The sequence below is a fragment of the Camelus bactrianus genome, chromosome 11, assembly GCF_048773025.1.
Source record: "Camelus bactrianus isolate YW-2024 breed Bactrian camel chromosome 11, ASM4877302v1, whole genome shotgun sequence".
NCBI lineage: Eukaryota > Metazoa > Chordata > Mammalia > Artiodactyla > Camelidae > Camelus > Camelus bactrianus.
The window spans coordinates 30,836,800-30,850,633 of NC_133549.1; the positions used below are offsets into that span (position 1 = coordinate 30,836,800).

At 52.0% G+C, this 13,834-nt stretch overlaps 1 protein-coding gene across 7 annotated transcripts in view; it reads left to right on the top strand.

The window, feature by feature from the left end:
* Nucleotides 1-2,070: 2,070 nt before the first annotated feature.
* AFAP1L2 (actin filament associated protein 1 like 2) overlaps nt 2,071-13,834 on the top strand; it is a 91,062-nt gene continuing 79,298 nt past the window's right edge. For 2 of the 7 annotated variants that reach the window (XM_074373575.1, XM_074373576.1), the window contains exons 1-2: nt 2,145-2,228; nt 7,631-7,684. In XM_074373575.1, coding sequence (XP_074229676.1) covers nt 2,213-2,228; nt 7,631-7,684 — 70 coding nt within the window. In that variant the 5' untranslated portion in view covers nt 2,145-2,212. Of the gene's footprint in view, nt 2,229-2,290; nt 2,438-7,630; nt 7,685-13,834 lie in introns of those variants that run through there. The other 5 variants (XM_074373581.1, XM_074373579.1, XM_074373578.1 and 2 more) reach the window with 5 other exon arrangements.

A 13,834-nucleotide genomic window follows, 5' to 3' on the forward strand; every position in this document is an offset into this window, starting at 1 on the left:
GAGATGCCAGCCTTCTTGCCACAACCTCCACTTTTTCTGTTTCCTGAACCCACATGGGCCTGGCCTACCTGGAAGAGAGGCTGAGAGAACAGAATGAAATAATGTACTTGGGTGAGTTTGAGGGCTCAGGGCCAGGGCTCTAGGTCCCCTGAAGGTGCTGGGGGCCCTTCGCTTCCTGCCCCCAATGCCCCAACCTGCTGCCACTTCTCTGTGTCTGCCTCAGAGATGCTCATCTCTTTTCCTGCTCGTTGTCCCCACTGCCCACTCCCAACAGCCGCCCCTCAGCCACCTGGCTCACTCTCTTTGCAGTGCCTGGTAGCACCTGGCACCTGGCAGGGCCTCAGGTAGTATCTGAGGGCTGACTGAGTGCCGGAGTGGGGACACTCTTCACCTGGTCATCTAAGATGCTAGGAACCGCAGGCTCCACCTGGGCTCTTCCACCTTCCTCATGCCCTGAGCTCAGGCACTGGCCCCTGGCATGGAACTTCTTGCATACTTCTGCCCCCAGTCCTCTCCTCCCCATCTGGGTTCCTCTGCCCAGATACTTCTCACCTGACTGGTGCAACTGCCTCCTGCCCTCCACTCTCCACTCAGCTGCCCAAGTAGCCCTGAGTGCCTTCACTTTTCAGTGCCACCCAAACCCTTTAACTTTCAGAAACAGGTCAGCCATCACCTCTTCTAGAAGGCTTTTAGGAGGCTTCTCCAGGCTGGTTCAGTGCCCTCCCCTGGGTTCCCAGAATCCCTACTGCCTGGGTCTAGTCAGAGCACCTGCCTGGCTGTGCTGTCCTTGCTCACTTGTCTGTGGGCTCCAGGAGACAGTGACAGACAGTCTGGCACCTCCTATGAGTGCCAAGAAAGTTTTGTGAGTAAACGGTCTGGCAGCAGACCACCTGGGTTTCATGCCTGCCATGTGTAACTTTGGGCAAGTTGTTTATTTAACCTGTGTAAGCCTCAGTTTCTTCAGCTACATGATAGAAATAGTACTAATACTCAGATCACAGGGTTATTGGGAAAATGAAAGGCTGTGCATATGCACTCCACGGAGGTTAGCTGCTAACAGAACTGAGAAAAATATTTCTAAGATTGATGGGGCAGAAGGTCTCCAAACGTCAGCGCTAACTCTGCTATTCCACGGAAGAATTAGGAAGTCTTAGAAAAGAGCGGGAGCGGGAACAAATCTTCCTTAAGTGTTTCTTCAAGGAAGCTGGGGGAGAGTCGTTGAAAAACCAGGCATCCAGCACAAACCGTGATTGAGATTTTAAAGTGAAAATGGAGGTTTAATGGAAAATACGGATCTTCCTTGGGGGTTGGTGGGGAGGACGTGGGCGTGTTGGGAGATTGGAGGGACAGATGGCCAAAAAAAAAAAAAAAAAAAAAAGTAGAGGACGTAAGTGCGGCACAAGGTGGAATTAATTAAAGCCACGACTGAGTTCCCTATGGAATAGGTGCTACCCCCTCCAGGTCGTTCAGGCGCTGTGCCAACCCAAGAACCAGCGCTCCTGTATTTGTCCAGGTGGTTCTAGAAAATCTAGTCCTTCTCGGGAGGGCCTAGCACAGTGGCGCCAAGGGAATCTTGGCTGGGGTAGAAGGCAACAAACTGATTTGTGTGCGTTCGGCTGGCCAGAGAGATTGCAAGAGAGTGCGAGCGATTCCCGAAGAATGCCCCCACCTGTGTCTCCATCCCCAGGTCGCCCCTGGGGGAATGCCGAGGGCGAAAGTGCGCAGGCCCGGGGTCAAGCGGTAAGCGCTCTAGGCACTTCTCTGCCTTCCGACTCAGCCCTCAATCTCCCTCTCCGGGCAGGGGGTTTGCAGGCCCGCGGCTGGTAGAACAGCTCCGGTCCGCCCGCCCGAGCCCGTTCCGCCTCGAGGTCTCCCCAGCGCTTGGGCACGTCCGGGTCTCGCTCCCTCCGCCGCCCCCGGGGCCGGGACGTTGAAGCAACTGCCAGGCGGCCTCGGTCGGGAAGCCGGGCCCGGGGGCGCACAGACTAGAGCGCCGACGGGCCGCCCGGCTCGGCCGCGGAGTTCCCCGGCGGGGGCGGCGCGCCGGGCGGGGACCCGGTCCGAGGGCCAGAGGCGCGGCAGCCGCGCCAGGAGGTCCGGCCGCGAGCGTGACCTCACGGGGAGGGGCCAGCGCCGCGGCCCTGGGCGCGGAGCCTGGAGCTGAGAGCGCAGCGCCGGAGCCGAGCCGCGAGGAGCGCACGCCGCGGCCCCGATGGAGCGGTTCAAAGGTGAGGGCGCGGGTCCCCGCGCCGCGCGTACCCATTCCCTTCCCGCCCCACTAGGCGCGGGAAAGCAGGGCTGGGGATAGCGGGGGCGTCACTGCGTGCGCTTTGTGCCCCGCCGGGGCTCAGGTGAGCGGGGCCGGCTGCCCCCGCCCAGCCCGGACCGGGGCCGAAGACCCGGGCCCCAGCGGCGGCGCAGGCTGGCCGAGAGACTCGTGAGTGGCGGCCGCGGCCCGGGCCCTTTGATCCTCCCGGTGGCGGAGGGAGGTGGGGTGCGTGGCGAGGCTTTTCACCTGTTGGAGGACCGAGGGTGCGCTAGGAGACCCACCCTCCAAGCCCCAGCCGCCCCGGAAAGATGCCGGGGGCCGAGGAGTTCCCGTGTAAAGTCGGAACAGTGCGGGGTTGCTTCGGGGGCAAAGGGGCATGTTGGGGCCTGTCGCCCGGGCGCTAGCCAGAGTGCAGGGCTTCCTGCGGACCCAGAAAAAGAGCCTGCGAATTGATGCGCTTGGGCGGTAGGGTGGGGTGGGCGCGCAGCTCCGCTCCCGGCTTGGTCAGGCCACCCTAATCGTCCGGCCGCTCCGCTCGGGTAACTGTTTCTCTCCGAGCCCTTCTCCGCCTCCTTACTCCCAAGCAGGGGCGGAGTGCAGGATTAGGGGCTTCCCGGGGTGCCCGGCAGGTGGATCGCGTCTCTGCCCGAGGGCTTAGCTGCAAGCGCAGCTGGGCAAGTTTGGAGGTTGGCCTGGACTGGGGAATCTTGGACAGACACTGATGGGTGGGCGGGCTGGCCCGGGTTGTGCCCGGCTCGCACCCATGGTCAGAGCCTGGGGACTGGAGTCTAGAAGCCTCGGATTGCACATCTTTTGGAAAAGGAGGTTAAAAAGCTGCCCCTTAAATGCGATGCTGCGGGCACCCCCCCACCCCCACCCCCCGCGCCCCTTTGCTTTGGGAAAGCTTCTTAAACTTATTCGTCCCGGACTCTGCCAAACCTGCAAAAGGAAGTACTGTTTCTGTATTTATTTTTCCCCTGGGAGAGAGTAATAAAGGAGAGTGCTCAGATTCCCAAGGAATCTCACTGCCAGTGGTTTCTCATTTCTGAACTGACCTGAAGAAACTTTGGGGAATCAGCTTTGGTTCCCTGAACTAGTTGTATCTTTGGATTCTTTTCATTGTTTTTTCTTGGTCACAGGTGACGATGAAAGACCTAAATCTTAGGCAGGGCTCCACATGTTAAGGGTCTTTGCCAAGAGCACAGAAGCCAGCTGGGGGGACAGGGTTAAGTTAGTTGGCAACCTTCCCTTTTTTTTTTTTTTTCTCCTGTGAACCCTCCCTGGAGCCTCTCTCACATTTCTAAATGGGTGGTTTTTTTGTCTCAAATTCTGCTGAGATCACGTCAGTTTTGTGCCTGAATGACTGAATGTGTCCTTCTGTAGTCTCAAACAGTTGAGGAAGCCAGAGCCCCTCTCCTTCCAAAATAGCAGCTTGCTGCTCCCGTCCCCACTGGGGCCCCTCTGCCCTTTGGGAGGGACCCTTCCAGGGAATTCCAGACTTGAGTTGCCTGCCTGAGGGTCCCGTTGGCTCAGAATCTGCCGGGTTTTGAATTATGTTGGCTCCTGGTTGAAGGTCTAGATTACAAGCTACTTTCTCAAATCAGTACGTTAATCTTTCTGAGTCAGGGCAAATGATAACATTTTGGGTCGTCTTTCCAAATGCCCAGTTATTACCAGGAGGTTTTTGCCTCAGTAGCTTTTGACTTGGCCCTTAACCTGCAAAAGTCTTCTCAGTTTTCTTTTTCTCTTGGGAGTTTAAAGTCCTCCCACCCTCAAAGATCACTAAGAGGTTTTTGCCAACTGAAGGAAATTTAGTTTCCAGTGCAGTGTTTGTTTTTGGTAACACATGTGTCTGCCTCCTCATTTTGCAGTGAATCAGACACAGCCAGCGATAAGCAAATACATTTGAAAATCATCTGGATTGCTAAAGCTAATCCAACTCATCTTTTAGTGTTTGACTCAAGAAAAATCTCTCCAGGTTTCACTGGTGAATGCTACTAATATGTTCACTATACCTTTCAGCTGAGGAATCTGGGAATCCCCACCCTGCCTCACCAGGGCTGTAGAATGCTCCATTCACGTGAGAAGATGAGTTATACTTTGAACACTCTTTGAATTGAAACATTGATCTATGCAAAATTAAGCATGTTGGACCCAATCTTCCATTAACTGGTGCAACTCACTAGAATCTGTAGTCTCTTGTCAGAGATTCAGGGCCTTTTTTTTTTTTTTTTAAATCCCTTAATGTAAGGTTGAGTAATTATGGAATGACTAGGTATGGTGGTTTTAACAACAAAATTAAATGAAAAAACAAGATATACTTGGGCTCTCGGAACATATGTAAAAAGGATAAAGAAGAATTATTTGTGACACTTTTAAAATTTATAATTTAAATGCCTCCTCCTATGTTTCTAAATTCTCGATTTTGAGCTCTCCCTCCTCCCAAATAGGTAGAATGCCTTGTCACCATCTCTAGATTCTTACAATGTTTTCTCTAATTTGTGAAGCTCGTAAAGCAGTCGATGCAGGAGAAACTGTTTTCCAGGCCCCCCAGCCAGCATGTCACACAAGGTACATCTCCCAAACTAGCCCATCAGTTTTAGGCTCTGGGCTGATCTTCCATTGTTGTGCGAGATGTTAAGAGATGTTTAGAGGTAAAGAGTGATTAGAATGTCACCCTGTGTGTAATGCAGGAACGTTTCCAGGCTCTCTCTTCATCCCTTCTTAGCCATTCTGCTAGACAAAAACAAGGTGGCAGTGGAGGGAGTAGGTGCGAGTGTCTTCCCCAGAGAGATGGAGCTTTTATAAGAGTTTTTATAAAAAGTGATGGTAGCGTTGCTGTATCTTGTATGTGAATCTCTGGTGTTGTAAAAGCTCTGCTAAGTCCTGCGGGGTACCCTGGGACAGTGCCCATCCTTGAGTGTTCACGTGTTTATGAATTTCATAAGGGCATCCTTGTATCACCATGTGTGAGCCCATTGGCTGAACTCACACCATGTGGTCAAAGCATTCTGGTTCCTACTGCTCGTCCAGCTGGTAAGTGTGTCCGGGGCCAAAAGTGACTGACCTACTATCTGTGGATTGCACTTGGAACATCCATGCCAAAGCTTCCTGGAATTGCATCACACTTGGATTCAAATAGGCAAGGTTGAGATAGTCTCTCTGATGTGGATCACAGTAGTTGGTTGAAAGTGTATCATTCTTTTCCTGTGTTCTTTGGTTTCTGAGTCGGATCACCTGATTCCTGGGAGAGGGCACTTAGTTCTAGGGTGCTGGAAAGTAGAGGTGAGCTGGGAAGAGTCAGGCCAGTAAAAATACCTGAAAGTTTATATGTGAACCATGAGATCTGTGGTCAGGGAAGGTCTGAAAAAGAAAAGCTAATTAAAAGAGATAAACAGATTGATAATATTCATTTCACCTTCAGAAGAATCATCTGTGTTTGCTGGTTTTCCATGCCTAGGAGCTCAGGTTTTTCCTTATTGAAGTTCTACTTAAGGCAGTGGTGCTTAACCTTAACTCCACATAGAAACCATCAGGGAGCTTTAAACCCTATGGATGTATAGGCCACACCCAAGACATTCTGATTTAATTGGTCTAAGGGTTTGGCTTAGGTGTCGTCGTTTTTAAAGGTCTCCAGGTGATTCTAATGTGTCATCAGCGTTGAGAACCATTAAAAAAATATAATTATATATACACCTTCCCCACCTGGTAGATTAAAAGCAAGTGTGGCAAGAACAGATAAACCCTCCCTGCTCACATGGTGTGGTTTCACCACGTCTTGTGATACCTGCAGAAATCTAATGTAATTCACCCTAAGCTACTGTAGGATTTAAAAGGCTGTGGGAACGCTTCTGGAAAACAGTCTCCAACGTGACGCTTCCGAATCCTAAGCTCAGGGTTTGCTCATGGTTGTACTTGACCCTGAGCCCTCCTGACTTTGAAGCTCTGTGTGTGGGAGCCCTTGAAGCTCTGGCAATGAAATGGTCTGAAACAAATGCTGAGAGGTCACCTTTGGTGCCAAAAGGGCAGGAGGGTGGGGGAATTCTGCTTTGGGCCCTTCCACTCTTCTGAAGGGGCAGGAGCTGGGAACTGGGCTGCTTCCAAGCACAATTAAAGGGCCAGGAGGGGCCAACGGGCTTCAAAGCTGAGGAAGCTCTGCCCGGTTTCTCCCAAATCCCTTTAATGATGGGAAATGTTTCTGTAAAGACTTGTCATCTGGAGAAGGGAGGCTGAAAGAGGAGGGAGAGCAGTCAGGGTACAAGGAAGAGGCAGTGGCTTGGGAACCGGGAGGCACATGTGTTCTGCACAAGTGACTGAGCTCTCCGGGCCTCAGTTTCCCCATCTAGGAAACAGCCTCCATTGTCTGTCCACCCGGCTTTGAGCACTCGTCAACGCTCCTTGCTCTGTGGTCACTTAGGAATCTTTGGAAGGAGGATGTGTCTTGAGGAGGGCAGGGGGAAATGAGGGCGGGCATGTGGGTAGCCCAGCAAAGGTCAGTTTAGGGTTGTGATTCTTATAAATAAAACCAATTTCCTGTTGAGAGTGGGGAGCAGCAGCCTTAGTGGGAAAGAGAATGCCATCGGTCATGCAAGGAATTTGTTCCTCAAGGACTTTTGTGTAACTGTGTCTCCCAAGATTGTTAGCAAAGCCCAGAGCCACCCACGGAAACACTGGGTTATTCACTCCCATTTGAGAGACAGGTCGACTGAGGCCCAAAGAGATTAGGCCACAGCTCAAAATCAGAAATACAATAAGAAGATATCCCTGAGAACTGTGTTTTGAAAGGGTAGATTTCCTATTCTGATAACAGCAGGGGTTTATTTAGAGAGAAGTGCTCAATGCAATTTCAGACTCATTTCTTATTAGTGTCCCTTTAGCCAAGAAGGGACTGGCTACTCAGTGAAATGCTCCTCAGTCTTTAGGACCTAGTCCGCATGTCTCTTCTTCCAGGCAGCCTTCCCTGAGTTGCTCTGTGTTCCCTCCCTGTTTTAGGCATATCACATCCTAAGTGCTCAACAAATATTTGTTGAATTAATGTCACACTGTCTTATCAATATCTGTCTCTGTTTCCCCTGAAACTCCTTCAAGACAGGATTGTCTTTCTCCTCCAGGTATCCCCCACCTCAGCCGCTAGTGCACTGCCAGACACATAGTAAGTGCCTGGTACATGATGGGGGAATGAGTGAATGAATGAATTCCAGGTGACAGGAGCACGTGCTCCCCCGGGTCCTGGCCCTTGAGAGCCAGATTCACAAAGGGAAGTGAGGCATGATCTCAAAGCCAGATTCCGAAGTGGAGATGCCAGCCTGCGGTGGCTGCCCTTGGCTTTCCCGACTTGAGCCTTGTTTCTGTCTATTCCAGCACAGGGGTGTTGCTGTCTGGTGGTACAGAGAAGGATGCTGCAGGTTTCTGCTTGTGAGTATGAGCCTGCCTGTGCCCTCTGCAGCTGCTCACCCAGCCTCCCAAGGGCGCAGACCTGGCTCTGCCCATGCTCTGGACTGATGGCTCAGGGATCTCATGGAGCTGGGAGCCAGACTGGGCACTCCGGGGCTCAGGGTTCTAATCTGGCCTTTGCCACTAACTTGCTGTGCGACCTTGGGCAAGTCAATTAATCTCTCTGGGCCTTGTTTCCTCATCTGTACAAGTGAGGATAATGATTACTAACTGCTGTTTGGTGGAATAACTCGTAAGAACGACTGGACTGTACTCGTAAGGGGCAGTGTTATATTAACTCAGGGGAGCAGATACCCTGAAACCTCTGTGACATGGTTCTGACCCCACCACTTCCTGCCTTCTTGGATGGGGTGTGGGGGTCCTCAGTTAATCTGGGCACCCAAATTACACCCCAAAGCATGCTCATCACCTGCTTTTCGAAGGTATTGGGAGCCCTGAGCTAGAGATGCTCAGGCAGCCTAGCTTCTCGGAGCATCTTTGTTGTCCCCTCGAGGTCAGCTGGAAAGGTGATGGGCAAGAAGTGTCTCTGATGTCTCAGTAGGTTTGCATAGGAGAGGCCCTTAAATTCTAACCAGAACTTCAAGCTCTTTACTAATTTTCTGTCACTTGGCTCACCTTCTCCCTAGTTAGTCTCAAAACAAACTAATGAAAAACCCCACCGAGAGGGAGGAGTTGGGAGGATGTACAGAAAAAGTAGGAGCTGAGGGTGCCCTGAATGCACTGCCCTGATGCAAAACCAGAAGGAGCCCGGCGTGTTTTCATGTCCCACCTCGCCGTGGGTGTTAAATACCGGGGTGGGGTGGGGAGGGGCGCCGACACCCACACAAGCCCCGCTCTGTTGTTTTCTAAACAGACCCCTGAGTTCTCTGGTCACTTCCTCGGGCCCCTCCCAGGACATCAAAGACAGCAGCAGGCCTGTTGAGAGTGATGAGCTCTGCCCACAGGCTCAGCCCCAGCCGACTGCGCGGTGGCCTTCTGCTCATGGTTACACGAAGGAGAGATGGTTAACCATTGGCTCGGGGAAAGCAACCTGCCGCTCCCACGAGGAATCTGAGCGGGTCCGTTCCTGCCCTTGGAGGTGGCTTTCCCAAGGACGGGTGACTGACTGTCCCAGTCTGCCCAGGACTTTCCTGGTTTTGCTGCCGAAAGTGCCAAGTCCTAGGAAATCCCTTAGTCCCAGGCAGACGGAGATGGTAGGTCACCCTGTTCCCAGGCCTCAGCTTTATTAAAAGGCCCTAAATCAAGACTGTGGTTTCTCCACAGCAAAGATGAACTAGAGCCAATTATTTTGCCTCTTTGACAAGAAAGCAAAAGTCCAAAGTTTAAAAACTCGCAGTACATAACTAAGCATGAGTGATACACACCAGCGTCCTACGTGAGAGAAGCCAGACTCTAAAAGCCGACGCGCTGTGCGATTCCACTTCTGTGACTTTCTGGGAAAGGCAAAACCGTCAGAAAGGAAAGAGGTCAGTAGTTGCTGGGGTTGGGGCAAGGGGTTCACCTACAAAGGGGCAGGAGGGAAATTTCTAGAATGATAGGAATCTTCTTTTTTCAAACCTTTATGGTGGTGGTGGTTACGCAGCTCTAGGTGTGTGTGAAAACTCCGAGCCGTACCATCAACAGGACAGCTTTTAGTTTTGGTGGGGTTTTTCTCTACAAATGATACCTCGGAAAGCTGACGGTAAAACAAACCCCGGCCGTTTGTGATGCTGCGGTGCAAGAGGAAGACGCACCACAGCGTCACATCGAGCGCCCGATTGGCCGTCACAGGTTGTAAATAGAATCTGAGGTCTTGGTGTGGTCGTGTTTACAGCCGTCTGAGGGTGCACCAGAAGAGGGCGAAGAATTTTGGTGCGAAACAAAAAGACCAACCATGTGTCGGTATCTCAAGTGCAAGAGGCTTTTCTGTGAAGCACCAACAGGGTGATGGTCAAGCTGTCCCTCTATTTAGACAAAAAGAAAGGCAGTTCTCCTAAAACCCAGGCAGCAGATGTCCCCAGGAGGGTCATGGGATATTGAAGCATTAGCTCTGGGTTCCCACCCTGGGAACCGTTCTGCACACACATGGATCTAATGTATTGACTTTGGCAGTCTTTCTGCTGCAAGTTTTTGCTTTTTTTATTTTAACCAATAAAATTATTGAATCAGAATTGAGTACCCAAGTCTACCATGATTATTTCCTGGCTGACCTTTTGTTTTTGGCAGCCCTGCATGTCTATGCTAGCTAGGATTGATTTTGAGAAGGGAGAACGCATGATTTAGCAGAATAATGCATCTAGTCCCATGTCAAGTAAGGGATCAGCCCTCGTGTTTCCAGGCAGGAAAGAGCCTTATGATGCCTGGGCAGCACCAGCCCTTGCTCACCAGACCAGGAGACGGGATACGGAATCCCACGAGAATGAGGAAGTACCTTTCTGGTGGTCCTAACAGAGGCCGAATAGCTCGGTGATTTCCATTTGTCAAAAACTCAAAACCCATGTTGATGGCTTGTTCTGCAGATGAACTTGCCTGGCTCTGTGACCCAGGGAGCTGGACCTGTGTCTTCTCATTTTCCTTGAGAACTGCTGGCTGGAAGACTGTAGAATTTCCATCCATGAGGACCATATGGGCCCAGATCACTTTGAACCATGAATTATGCAGGAGAATTTCACCCATGCAATTCTTCTTAATCACAGATGGTCCAGGCCTCTAGTCACCTACAAAGGCAGGTCTGTCCCGCCTGTTCTTGGGGTATTTGGGAAGAATTGCCAAATAATAGCAGAGTGATAATAGGATAACTGCAGTCCTTGGTTCTGATTGGTGTGACTCTGTTAGGGGATAGTGGTTTGAAATATCTTTTTGTGCATATTTGAAGGGAAACGTCCTGATGTGGGGTCAGGCCTGTCTTGTGGCTGGTCCAACTAGGAAGGGCCAGGTTTGGGGCAGCCCAAGGGCCCACTTCTAGCTTGAGTACAGGTATGAGTACTAGTCTGGCTGCAGTTTGAGGGCTGTGGGGGAGAGGCTGGGAGTGCACGGACCGGGAAATCCCAGATACTTCCTTACCTCAGCTGCAAACTGTTGCTACATCTCCCTGGTCTACCCCAGCAAGCTGGCATTTTGGGGGGATTCTGGGGACTGTCTTAGCCTTCCTCTTAGGCCAATAAGTGGGAATCCTGCCATTTCCTTCCATCCTCCATCCCCCCCCCCATTCTTCTCCCCCAGTTTTTAGACAACAGGATTTATTCATGTTAACTGTATTCAAGTCCCCAGATGGGGGGAGAAAAAAAGATTGTGTTGAATGAGCTTATTGTTTGGAGATTTCACTGACTTCTTTTATTTAATACCCACAGTCCTAGAACATATTGAGCTGATTTACTAAAATTCAAATCTAGTCCTTTGGGAAGGAACTCTGCGAGGGTGCAGGGTGTCCTTGACATCGGGGCTGGGACCTGTTGGGGGGCGGTTTGCTTGGGGCATCATAATATCTTCATCTTCATGCTCTTGGGTCTCCTTGGGGGCAAATATTCTCACTTATAATCCCAGACTTCTTATGAACTTGAGAAGGTCTCCTGCCATTGTCCTTGTCAGGCCTTTTGTGGCATCCCTTTCTAGTATGTGTTTTGAAGACATGACGATGGACACCACCATCAGGTACCGCTGTTAACAGAGGCCCCCTGTGGTTTCTTCTCAGCAGTTTCCTGCATGAGTGGAAGGAAATAAAGAGTGGTGACATGGCAGACCTTAGGCAGAAGCAGCAAGTACCACGCAACGTCACACTTATTACTCGAATGCCCAATGCAGTGCGCCTGGGCCACGGTGGTCGTGGCAGAGTTGGATGGTGTGTCTTTTAGCACGTTTTGGAGATGGGGTCCCTGCGGTTGATGTCTCTAGAGTCATGGCTGAGGGTCGTGGTGTGTATGATGGTCCAGGGTGGTCATCTGGTGCACGGTGACAGCTCCACGTGTCGGGACCCCTTGAAGGTCTCCTGAGAGAGCCACGGCAGGCACCTGAGCAGGGTGAAGCTCGAGTGTCACTGGGGCCCGTGGAAGCCTGGCTCTGGTTCAAGTCAGTCACATCCCAGATGCCTCGAAAGTTAGACTGTGGCCAGGCAGGTCGAGTGGATGACAAAACCATCCCAGGCAAGTGTGAGTGAGCGTTAGCTGCTACAGGACCCCTCCTGGGTGCACACGGGCTCACACTGTACATGCAGTGTTCTCTCTCTTTCTCTCTCTCTTCCCCCTTCCTCCCTCTCTTCCCCCTCCTCCCTCTCTCTTTCCCTCCACCCCCCACCTTCTTTCATTCCTTTATTCCTTTTCTCTTGACTTTCTCCCACTTTCTCACTTCTCTTTCCCTCTGTCAGTTCTATTCCGTGTGTGTCGATTCAAGAAGGATTTTCCCCAGGCCATCACCTAAACCAGAAAGACCCAGAGAGAGAGAGCCTCCCCTTGCCCCAGGTCTCTGCTCTTGTTTCTAACAGCCAAGGCCAGAACCCCAGGCTTTCTCAGGAGAAGCGGATGACCTCAGAGTCAGGGTGGGAAATGGGACTTGCTCCCAGCCCGGCGAGGAGCGTCTCATCCCCTGCTGGAAGAGGAGGCCCGAGTGAAGTCTGTTTGGCACGGCCCCTGCTGCTGCATCAGACCCTGGAAAGCGTCACTCCACGTGGCCTGCTGCAGAGAAGGCCACCCTCCCCCACCCTCATGGTCCAAGCCATTTGCTAACCCTGGGACCTTGCCAGTCGTCCCACCCTAGCGCAGGTCAGTGTGACTAGTCTTGGTGACTGGGATTCCCAGGAGAGTTCCCAGCCTCTCTCTGTGGGTCCTTAAACGGCCCTGTGACCTGCTAACCTCCAACGGGTGGAAGAAACAGCCTCAGCCCTGGGTGGGGCTCCTCCCACTGCCACCCCAAGTTCCCTGGAAATGAGCATCCACACGCAGGAGCATGAGAACATTGCCACAGTTTGGATGGATGTTCCAAACATGAAGGCTCAACAGCGACTAAAATAATTTTTTCCCGTTGACCTCCTGGCTTCTCCGTGGGCAAGCGTCCATCTCCCGCCCATCTGATGCTGGTTCGGCGTATGTAATTGTAAACACTTCAGGCTGGGAGCGAATCTCCCAGAGTTATGGGATCCAGGTGTCGCTCCCTACTCGCCACGCACTGCTTCCCTCGAGAGTGGGAAACGTTTTGTTCTCCGAGGGAGAATTTAGTCTGTTGCTTTTGAGATCAGATCCTTCAGGAGCATGACGCCTTCCCGTGGCCCCCAGCCGCCAGGTCTCCACTCACGACTGAAAGGGCCTGGGGGGCTCTGGTTCCTGAGTGAGTGTCTCAGTGTGGGGGTTGCTTCTCTGAACCCAAGGTGAGGGCCCTGAGTGCTCTCAAGTCTGCAGGGAGGCACTGAGGTGGTGCTGTTGAGTTGAAGAGCAGACCAGCGCCCCACGCTCTCTGTGTGGGAACGTGCGGCCTGCCAACCAGAGCAAGTTTCAGGCCAGTTTCAGCCTCGTGTCTCAAGTACCGCTGGACGCCTGACGCGGGCATGGCGGCTGGCAGGCGGGCGCCTCTTTTCCTAAGTGGGAGGTCTCTAAAGTGAGTAGGTGGCATTGAGCACTTGATTACCTCCCCTGACCCTAGCAATAGAGTTGGAAGTCATGTCAGAGCAAAAGGGGTCACGGGAATTGTGTTGGAAAATGTCTTTGGTTGGTTGGGAGGATGTGGGGGAACCAATATTGTGGGTCTGGCTGCCTCCCCTCCTCGCAGCCCTAAGCATACCTAGCAGGTGGGGCCCCAGGGAAGGGGGAGGAAGCTAACAAACATGTTTACTTCACAGACATCAGGCATGTTGGGGGCGTGTGGGTGTGTGTGGGTGTGTGTGGGTGTGTGTGGGTGTGTGTCTTGGAGGAGAGGAGGTGTCAGGTGACAATCAGCCCCATTGTCTTGAAATTTCCTAAAGCTATTTACCTAATGCCTTCAAAGGATAAGCTTGCTGTCCTAGAACAAGATCTATTTTCCTGCCCTGGGGAGGCTGCTGCAGCTTGGAAGAGAGAAAGTGAGGGTGCTGAGAGAGGGTGTGTTCTGCTGGGGTGGAGTGACTTCCAGATTCCAATCTTATCCATCAAGACTCACTCAGCCTTCACA